General features: G+C 34.6%; 1 protein-coding gene across 10 annotated transcripts in view; it reads left to right on the forward strand.

The window, feature by feature from the left end:
• Positions 1-11,409, forward strand: part of LOC148599178 (myosin-IIIb-like) — a 33,117-nt gene extending 21,708 nt beyond the window's left edge. For 8 of the 10 annotated variants that reach the window (XM_088558391.1, XM_088558392.1, XM_088558393.1 and 5 more), the window contains 4 exons: positions 876-1,055; positions 9,295-9,461; positions 9,741-9,945; positions 11,234-11,409. In XM_088558391.1, coding sequence (XP_088414517.1) covers positions 917-1,055; positions 9,295-9,461; positions 9,741-9,945; positions 11,234-11,394 — 672 coding nt within the window. In that variant the 5' untranslated portion in view covers positions 876-916 and the 3' untranslated portion in view covers positions 11,395-11,409. The remainder of the gene's footprint in view (positions 1-875; positions 1,056-9,294; positions 9,462-9,740; positions 9,946-11,233) is intronic. The other 2 variants (XM_088558396.1, XM_088558395.1) reach the window with 1 other exon arrangement.
• The last annotated feature ends 316 nt before the right edge of the window (positions 11,410-11,725 follow it).

An 11,725-nucleotide genomic window follows, 5' to 3' on the forward strand; every position in this document is an offset into this window, starting at 1 on the left:
TTGGTAAAAGTGTTCAGCATGATGAGATCTATCTGTGGTCAAATTTTGGTAAAAATTTGTTGACCCATGTTGGAGTTATTGCCCTTTTTGGAAGTTTTTTGCTGCTTTTAATGTTATTATTTAAAAAAATCTTCTCCTCAGAAACTACTTTACAGAATTCAATGAAAGTTGGTATTTTTGTATTAAAGGACATCCTTACCAAATTACCGCTTGGATTTTTGATCTGTTATAAAGCATGGCCGCTGTTACTAAAAATTGAACATTGGGGTCAGACAGCAGATTTTTGCATATATCTCCAAAACAGTTAGGTTTAACCAAAATCTGACATGGTTAAATTATTCAGCACGAAGAGATCTTCCTGTGGTCAAATTTTGGTGAAAATTTGTTGTACCATGTTGAAGTTATTGCCTTTTTTGGATGTTTTTTCTGTTTATGAGGTTATTACTTTACAAAAAAAATCTTCTGCTTAGAAACTGCTCTACAGAATTCAATGAAAGTTGACATTTTTGTTTTATAGGGTATCCTTAACGAAATGACAGATTTCTGATCGCTGAAAAAACATGGCTGCCATTTCGAAAAATAGAGCAATGGGGTCGGCAGATTTTTGCATACATCTCCAAATCTGTTAGGTTTAGCCAATAGCTTTCAATAGCTGAAATCATCCTTATTATAAGGCTTACAAATGTGTCCAATGAATCAAATGAAGTCAAAATTGTCTGACAACTCCTTGTTAGAGTTATTGCCCTTAAAAGGCAAAAATTTAAGCAGGTGAGCGATTCAGGCTCCTGGAGCTTCTTGTTTCTATATTGGTTACTACTGACTGTTAACAAAAATTTAAAAAAAAATGATTAAATGTTTTTTATTCTTCTTTGTAGACAAGGGCTTTGTAGACAAGGGCTCTAAAAACCCTGAAGGGATGCTACAGTTATATAATACTTACTCTAGGGTGATAAAGTTCACTGAGCTCCCAGACCCATCAGAAACATGGCAGCTTGGAGAGCTTATTGGAGAAGGAACGTATGGAGATGTATACACGGCAAAACACAAAGTTACTGGTAAGTTATTATATGCCTATTGTATCACTAATGTTTTCAAATCTTGAGAAACATGGCAGCTTGGAGAGCTCGTAAGGGAAAGAGAGTATGGAGGTGTACACAAATAAACAAGAAGTTACTTATAAATTATTACAGCTTCTGCATCACTTATGTCCCCAAATTTTGAGAAACATGGCAGTTTGGAGAGTTTGTAGGAAAAGGACAGCATGGAGATGTTAACAAGATCAATTTTTTACCAAAACCCTCAGGAACATGGCAGCTTGTAGAGCTCATTTGAAGAGGAAATGATTTGGGTGTATAAAAACCAAAGCACAAAGTTACTGGAAAGTTTTATACCCTCACTTTCACTTACCTCCTCAAACACTCTGAAACATGTCAACTGGGGTACTTATTGGAACAAGACACAAAGTCACCAGGAAAGTTGTTATATCCGCAGTTTTCTTTTCTCCCCAAACCCTCAGGAGCATTGTAGTCAAGGGAGCTCATTAAGACTAAACACATAGTCACCTATACAGAAGTCACTACTAACCCAAAATTCACTGACCAGTAATTAGGACACATCACAGAACATGAAAAATTATTGCAGCACAGTTACATAACTATACAGGGATGTCGGTAGTGTTTTAATTAGCAGAAAAAATCAAAGACTGAAGTCTTCACAGTCGCTAATCGTCAAATATTTACTGTCACTGATTTTGGCATACTTAAAACATCAAAAATGGTACAAATGTTATATGCTCTAAAATCGGGGGACTGAAATATTGGTTCCCTTGATATTATTGCTTACTCTTTTATAACCGTTATGACCCGAATGGCTATATATAGACATTGATATACTGATAATATATATGACCTCTATATAATCAATTGTAACGAACGCCTGTGTTGGAATTGGAAACTGGGTAATATTACATAAATTCAATGCTAACCGATCATTTATCTTTTAATGTAAACTTCCCGTTCTCATACAAGCAAAAAACTTGCATAGACATGTGTATGATATGTTTTTAAAAAGGTACATTATAGGGATCTTTGGGTTGCCTATGATATTGACTGGGAACCAGTTAATGAACCAGATTTAGCAACTGGCTATGAATATTCATAAATATCGGGGCGTGCTAATGTGTATGACCTATATAGTCTTGTCTAAGCCTCAGTGCCTGAATCGTAAACCGGGTAATGTCCAAAGCTTACTGATCATTTCATGTAAACTTCCTGTTCTCATACAAGCAAGAAATATGCATAGAACACACGTGTATGATATTTAAGAGGTACATTTTTATCTTGTATGCATCGGGAACTTATTTACAGCGCTGTGGTGGTGAACACAGCGAAGATCTGATGAATTATGTGGCGTAATGCAAATCATATGTGAATATTGAATACAGAAATTACGAATGCAAGAAGTTGCTAAGACTATCAGCGACTTAAAAAGAAAAAGTAACAGGTAAACTGCTGAAAGTTATACAAGAGTTCACCCATTTTTGAAAAAGGTGAGCTAGCAGCCATTTAGATTTACCGTTTGTAGGCTACTATTGACATACAGTCAAACCTCGTGAAGTCAAAGTTGAAGAGACCATGCAAAAATATTCGAGTTATCGGAGGTTCAAGTAACCTGAGGTCGTGGATAAACCCGAAATACAAGTAGTTTGGTCAAAGATTGTTTCTGCATTTACATCATTTAATTGTTGTCCTTGTACATGTACACGTACTTCACTTTACACGGTACTTCGTAATGTCTTGCATTTCATATTGGAAGATTTTTTGTATGTTGTATATCATGTTTGAAACACTGAATGGCACCGAGTGTTTTAGTAAAATTTCCTTTTTATTTTTTCTACATCGAAAATATCATAGTTCAGAACATACTGCTTTGTTTGACTCACAATCAGGAACATTGTCAAACCATGTGCTCTACATTATTACAATAAAATTTGAAATTCACCAGCAAAACGAATATTAATATCATCGTTGAAATACACTTACTATGGTCTGTTTGATGTTTCATTAAATTGTCAGATACCATTACAATTCATTTGTATTTTTTTAAAAATAATTATCAAAATATCAAAATATCTGATATCACTGTTAGTGTAAATTCCAAAGAGTAATAAATAAAAATTCGTTTCTTTTCACTACATGCCCAATTTTAAATTAATTAAATACACAAATCAAGCTATAAAAAGTGTCAACAAATTAATTTTAAAAGCCATGCTAATCGTTGTTAAAACACACTTAGATTATGGTTTGTAATAAAGCAATCACTTTTCTGACTAATTAGTTGACTTCGAGATATCAGGGTTAATTGACCTGAAAGTCCTTTTGAAGGGACTGATTGATTACCTCAAGTTATCTGGGTTTTCGATTCATCAGAGTTTGAGTCATCCGAGGTAAAATTTTATTGGAGAGAGGGGAGTTTTGCTGGGACTTTGTAATTAGTTTGAGTTATTTGAGATTTCGATTAATCCGAGTTCGACGTGTTGAGGTTCGACTGTACCTGCTTTATGTTTAGTTGTTGGTTCAGTGAAACCTTTGTAAACCATACCACTATCTAACTGAAGACCTATACTGCTACCACACTCTCCAAAGAAGAGATTGTGGAAAACCATAAATCTGTGCTATCCTCTTTTGGTCTCTCAACCAAGGACGATGATTGTGATTTACCGTCTATGTACTGGATTCCTAAGCTCCACAAGAATCCATACAAACAACGTTTCATAGCTGGATCTGCAAAATGTACCATGAAACCTCTTTCAAAACTTTTAACTACTATACTCACAACTGTCAAAGAGGGTCTGCAGTTCTACCACAACACTTGTTACTCCCGTGGTATTAATTCAATGTGGATCCTGAAAAATTCAAAAGATCTTTTGGAGATATCATCTGAATATAATAGCATTAAAACCTATGATTTTTCAACACTATATACTTCTATTCCCCATACTCAGTTAAAATCCCGACTTAAAAACATTATACATCGTTGTTTTTCCAAAAAAGATGGTACACCTAGATACAAATATATAGTTCTTGGTAGAGATTCCTCATACTTTGTAAGAAAAAATTCCAAATCATCTTCCAAATATACAGAGGAAGATGTTTATAAAATGCTGGAATTTTTAAACGACAACATAATTGTCCAGTGTGATGAACACGTTTTTCAACAAACGGTCGGCATTCCAGTGGGAACAAATTGTGCTCCTTTACTTGCTGACCTATTCCTTCACTCTTATGAGGCTGACTTTATAGCTGATCTGATCCGAAAGAAAGAAAGAATATCGTTTGGCTAGATCCTTTTATCTCAGTTCCCACTGTATAAATGATATATTATCTTTAAACAATCCTAATTTTGGGGATTTTATACATCGAATCTACCCCAAAGAACTTGAAATAAAGGATACTACAGACACTTTGAAGTCAGCCTCATATCTTGACCTACACTTAGAAATCGATGGTAAAGGAAAACTATTGACCAAACTTTAAGACAAACGTGATGACTTTTCATTCAGATTGTCAACTTTCCTTTTATCTGTGCCAACATCCCTCCAGCACCTATGTATGGAGTGTTCATATCACAACTCATACGTTATTTCACATCTTGCCAAAACTATGCAGACTTTTTATATCGCACTAGAACTCTAACAAATAGGCTTCTGGAACAGGGTTATGTTGCTACAAGATCGAAGTCATCACAACAGAAGTTTTATGGTCGTCATCATGAACTTATGGATCGTTACGGTGTTTCCATCTGCGCCATGAAAACTGATTTGTTCAACATGTCATAGTTTTCCTTTCCTCTTTCGTCTACCCTGGACTTGAATTTTTATGAGCAACTTGGCGGATGTTTCTAGAAAAGCAGAGGACGCTTACCCTACTGGTGCACCTGGTTCATGCTCCCAGTTTTAAGTGGAGTCCAAGTGCTCATTTGCTTTTGTTACTTTGTATGTATGATTTTAGTTACTTTATGTTCTTTGTTGTGTATGTCTATTTTCCATGTCTGGTCTTTGTCCCTGGATTACATTCTTTTGGCTATAACCTTTTTTCCCTTGATTACTCATTCAATCATTGCCAGAGATCATGTGCATCTTCTTCATTCAGGGTAGGAAACTCACTCAAATTCTAGCCAGTCCTGAATTCAATTTTTCAATATATTTAGTATATGCAGTGGCAGATCCAAAGGGAGGGGCGCCCCCCTCCCCCTCCCTTAGAAAAAAAATTGTTGAAAAATTGTGTGTGTTATATTAAATCATGAAAAACACTCTTTTTGTGATCCTCACAGGTGATCCTGTCAAGAAATTTTTTATGAGGGTCCCCTTTACCTAAAACTCTGGATCTGCCACTAATATGGCAATATAGATTTTTGATAAAATTAGCCAGCCCTGCCAAGAAATAGCCAGTCTCAAGCTGATGCAAAGGCTACTATTTCTTACTCTGCTTCATTATTATAAAATATTATACATGTAAATGTTTGAATTTCTGTAAATATCAGTTTACCATTAAATCAGTTGGACATAACAAATGTATGGGAAATATTTTTAATCTAAAATAGGAAATCATTTTAAATGGTGCACAATATACTATTAGAGCATATCGTCTTTAATGAAGATAGAACTTTACAAAGCAATGTTTTCATGTGGGATTTTTATCCCTTGTGACTTTTGATGGAAGTATTTTTTTCAATGTTTTGATGAGAATATTTTTTTTTCGTTATGCTTGCTTTCATCTTTAAGGGGTTCTAACCATTTTTAATGAACAGAATTAATGCAGCTTAATGCAGATTCTTTAGAAAATGATATTGAGACTTAAAAAGTTTTGTATGGCTGTAAAATTGTTATGAAAACTTAATGGGAATCCTTTGTTGTTTGACATTAGATTAGGTATGGTAGATTTGAATGTTGCAGGTTGAAGATAAAACATTCTTTATTCAGGATGGATTGGAAGTAGTTCATTTTACAATTAGCATTACTTACTTACTAAATAATTAATGTAGAGTGCACTAGCAAGCAATCTTGTAGTTATGTATAAAAAATTCCATTTGAACTGAATATATGCTTATTTAACTCAGCACTTAATTTGTCCTCTCCCCATCAACAAAGACTTATTTACAATTGTAATTGTGACTGATACTGGTTCTTGCCCAAGTCTCTTCCAATTAAAGAGTATATATATAGTTGAATTATTGTCTTTAGCATGTGTTGCACAAGTGAAGTGTGACTGGGAATGGACCTAGGGTCAAGCAATTGGGAAAATGAGCATGAAAATTGGACTTTGGGAAATAATCTATACACATGAGGGCAAGGAATTTAAACACAATTTCTTAGTAAAGTCATTGATGAATACCATTGTATCATTAATTCCATGGGGTATAACCTCTGGAAGGCAAACTTGATACAGTAGAGTGGAGAATTTTATATAACTTATAAATCTCCATTTTAATCATGTACAAATCTTGAGACAATATTTCAAGAGGGTGTCCATGCAAAAACCAGGCAGGGTAGCCCATGACAAATTTTGTTTTAAAAAAATCATCCATTTCATACCTCAAATGCATCCGGTCTCAAAGTTGAATGTTGTTTTTTGAGTAACTGCAACGGTGAAAGAGAAATGAATTATATAGATAGCATTAAAATTCATTTGAAAAAAGGGAGATAACTCTTTCATTTTGTGCAAAATTTGGTAGCTTTCTTAGGGAACTATAAAATCATTTTCTGAGCCATCTATTGTCGATTGAAAAAATTCTCTGTACTATTTGACGTACATACATTGAAAAAAAAATTCCTTGGGATAAAATCTAACATGTGACATTGATATCATAGGAACTGCCTGGTTTCTACATGGACAGTCTCTTAAGTCACAATTGAGAATTTCACTGCTTAACTTCGGGAAAGTTGGAGCATACTTTTTTTTGGGGATTGGGGCACAAATGCAGTCCAAAAATAAGGGTTGGAAAATCACTGCAACACCAAGTGAAAAGACAATGAATTTCTCTCACAAGTGGAAGAAATCTGACAGAGGTTGATTAGGGATGTCCTAGTCTCCTATTGTAGGTATAAGTAAAGGAAATGTACATAAAGTCAGGGAAAATACCTTCATCATTGCCAACAATTGTCACTACATAAAGTCAAGGTAAATACCTTCATCATTGCTAACAACTGTCACTACATAAAGTCCGGCAAAATACCGTCATCATTGCCAACAATTGTCACTACATAAAGTCAGGGTAGATACCTTCATCATTGCTAACAACTGTCACTACATAAAGTCAGGGAGTATACCTTCATCATTGCTAACAACTGTCACTACATAAAGTCAGGGTAGACACCTTCATCATTGCTAACAACTGTCACTACATAAAGTCAGGGTAAATACCTTCATCATTGCCAACAATTGTCACTACATAAAGTCAGGGTAGACACCTTCATCATTGCCAACAATTGTCACTACATAAAGTCAGGGTAGACACCTTCATCATTGCCAACAATTGTCACTACATAAAGTCAGGGTAAACACCTTCATCATTGCCAACAATTGTCACTACATAAAGTCAGGGTAAATATCTTCATCATTGCCAACAACAGTCACTACATAAAGTCAGGGTAAATACCGTCATCATTGCCAACAATTGTCACTACATAAAGTCAGGGTAAATACCTTCATCATTGCCAACAATTGTCACTACATAAAGTCCGGCAAAATACCGTCATCATTGCCAACAACTGTCACTACATAAAGTCAGGGTAAATACCTTCATCATTGCCAACAATTGTCACTACATAAAGTCCGGCAAAATACCGTCATCATTGCCAACAACTGTCACTACATAAAGTCCGGCAAAATACCGTCATCATTGCTAACAACTGTCACTACATAAAGTCAGGGTAAATACCTTCATCATTGCCAACAATTGTCACTACATAAAGTCAGGGTAGATACCTTCATCATTGCCAACAATTGTCACTACATAAAGTCAGGGTAAATACCTTCATCATTGCCAACAATTGTCACTACATAAAGTCCGGCAAAATACCGTCATCTTTGCTAACAACTGTCACTACATAAAGTCAGCGTAGATACCTTCATCATTGCCAACAATTGTCACTACATAAAGTCAGGGTAGATACCTTCATCATTGCCAACAATTGTCACTACATAAAGTCAGGGTAAATACCTTCATCATTGCCAACAACAGTCACTACATAAAGTCCGGCAAAATACCGTCATCATTGCCAACAACTGTCACTACATAAAGTCAGGGTAGACACCTTCATCATTGCCAACAATTGTCACTACATAAAGTCAGGGTAAATACCTTCATCATTGCCAACAATTGTCACTACATAAAGTCAGGGTAGATACCTTCATCATTGCCAACAATTGTCACTACATAAAGTCAAGGAAAATACCGTCATCATTGCCAACAATTGTCAGTGTTATATCACAAATCGACAGTGACATTTTCAGACTTGCCACTGCCCTTGTTTTGATTGGATTATACAACAAGTAAAGATGAGCATGCATGACTTTGTCATACTTTAGAGGTTGAAAATTCCAATTTACTGTAGAATAAACATTGGTTTTCATACCACCTTCCATAGTTTACTAACATAGTAGATATTGAATAAAAAGAAAGACAGGAACTGTTTTATGTAGTGAGCTGAAATATCCATTTATTGTTGGCTTCACATTTTATTTAATTCTTATAATGCATCTTAGTACAAAATCAACTGATACAAATTTACATCCCAAGTCATGAACATTTAATGAAGTAGATTGCAAGTGAGATTTCATACTGTTTTATGCTTTAGCTAATTGTAATTGTCAGAATATTCCGTACATTTCTAGCTGATTATCTGATATAGTGACATTTATAAAAACAGGAGATGTGGTATGATTGCCAATGAGACAGTCATCCATCAAAAGCCAAGAAACGAACACCGAAACCCATAAATTAAAGCAAGCTGTAAAAGGCCCTGAAATAAATGTAGTAAAACTACTCATAAATGATGAAAATCGACCTAATCTACAGGAAAAAAAATGTAGAACAAATATCATTGATCATAAAAAATGACGACAACCACTGGATAACAGGTTCTGTAGCACTGTTTTATATCTTTTTATACCCCAAATAAATTCTTTGATAGTCACAATCACTCATTGGCTACCTGCATGTATGAAACTTTTTACATAAAAGGGGGGACTGGTTTACTATGTGTTGAATACAGCTATTTATTTCTGATTACAGGAGAGAAGGTGGCAGTGAAGGTTCTAGAGTCTATACATGAGATGATAGAAGAGATAGAACAAGAGTTTGTCATCCTCAGTGAACATGGAGATCACCCTAACATGCCTAAATTCTATGGGCTGTTTCTAAAACCTGGAATGGACAACCAGGTCTGGATGGTTATGGAGGTATGTAGATTTTAGCTGTAACAGTTATGATTTGGAAATTGGACAACCAGGTCTGGATGGTTATGGAGGTATGTAGATTTTAGCTGTAACAGTTATGATTTTGAAATTGGACAAGCAGGTCTGGATGGTTATGGAGGTGTGTAGATTTTAGCTGTAACAGTTGGAAATTGGCACTAGGAATTTCATATTGTAAGTGATAATGGGTATCAGCTTCTTGTTGTCATTTTACATAATTCATTATAAATGAGATGATATAACAAATTTTCATTATAATTCTAGCTGTGTAAAAAAGGATCTGTAACACACTTAGCCAGAGAACTTCATCATCGGGGAGAAAAGTTGGACGAGATGCTGATAGGTCATATTTTGCGGGAATCATTAAGTGTGTTAGCACATCTTCACTCACACAACATCATTCATCGAGATGTCAAAGGTCACAACATTCTTATTAACGAGGACGGAGAAATCAAACTAATTGATTTTGGTTAGTTTACCGTGAATTTTGATTTTGTTGCTCAGCTTTAATTATTTAATTTAAAGACGTTGAGTTGTTCTCTTCCTTCAGTATCAACATAAGATTGAATTGTGTGTTATGAGGTTAAGGCATCATAAAAAAATTCCTAGATTCATCTCAACACTTCTTCAAAATTAAGGCCGGCCTTTTATTTTTTTAATTATTAACAGTTTAGTGAAAAATGCTGTCAGTTTGAAAAAAATCACCTAAATTTGGAAAAAAAACCAAAATAAAATTCTTGGGGGAGGGTGAAAACATTAGTTTGGGAGGGATGAGAAAATCAATGACTTTTTTTTTATTTTGGCCTAACCAGTAGCTCCTTAAGTCTTTCACTATCTTATAACTAAACAAACATTTTATCCTTGTAAACTGGCAGACATTTTATAGATAATTTGATTGAAGGTCAGAGGTTAAATGTTTTGCTGACTGTTTCAATTTAGTATGGTTTAAGTTAGGGTCAAACCACAAACCTTTTGAGGCAGAGTTCCTTTACTCAAATTTACACTTGAAATTTTGCTCCTATTAACCTAAGAATTTGCTCCCAATGACCTTTTGACATCAAAGGGACAATGTAATTTTAAATTATTATCAGTCTTCCATTTCAAGAATTCATTATAAAAACGAAGACCACGTGTATCATTTTCAACAATACTTGACACAAATATGAGTATGATAAATACCATTGTGAAATGTATCATGTATCTTCCATGATGAGATAGGGTACTCACTTAACCATGGTTATGTCTGTGCTGAAGTGATTCTAAAAACACCGTACTGGTTCATCAAGTCCATGTAATCTTGACGTTCAGTTCTAGCAAATACACAGCCAAATGTACCACATATGATTATCATATGCTGCTCGATTCATATGATAATCATATGGTAATCATGTGATAATCATATGGTGCTCGATTCATATGATAATCATATGGTAATCATGTGATAATCATATGATATTCAACATATGATAGTCATATGTTTATCATATGATTCTTATATGTTTGATTTTGGCTTGAAAACACATGATAATCATATTTTTGTGATAACATACCATTATCATATAATTATTATGTAATGATCATGTGTAAAATGAAACATGATTAACATATGCTCGATTCATATAATAATGATATGATGCAAACCATATGATTCTCATGTGTTGCCTGTGTAAGCAGGATCTAATTTTAAAAATATACAAAAATGTGAGTTTCTACATTTTTACTTTCATCACTTTGCTTTATATACATGTATTTTGTAGGTGTGTCTGGAATTATGGAAAACAGTGCTGGGAGAAGGAAGACCTCTGTTGGTACTCCATATTGGATGGCTCCAGAGGTAACTGCTGTTATAAAAAGGGGGGCAAAAAAGGATAGTGTCTTGTGGGACACTACTCTTGATTTATTGATAAAAAGAGGATAACTCTGTTTGTACACAGTATAGGTATGTTTCAGCTGTTACTTGAAAGGTGGTGTTGAAAGTTGAATATAATTATTGGAATACCATGGCTTCAGAAGTTGATTTTAGCTGTAACAATAATGGGAATGTAAAAAACGATTTGCCTATCAGAAATCCATTTTCAATGGTATAGAAAACGGAAACCATCATCAGTTCAAGTTCAGTTTTAAAATTAGATGGTCCTGATCTTTTCCAAATTTCAAATCAGTGGTCCACTAGACAAAAATCAAAAGTTCCCAGTAAAGGACCAACAAAATGAGCTGAAGGTGCTGGATTTAGGAATTGAAAAGGTTCT

The sequence above is a fragment of the Perna viridis genome, chromosome 13, assembly GCF_037379345.1.
Source record: "Perna viridis isolate PV_CMFRI_1.1 ecotype Kerala chromosome 13, ASM3737934v1, whole genome shotgun sequence".
NCBI classification, from domain to species: domain Eukaryota; kingdom Metazoa; phylum Mollusca; class Bivalvia; order Mytilida; family Mytilidae; genus Perna; species Perna viridis.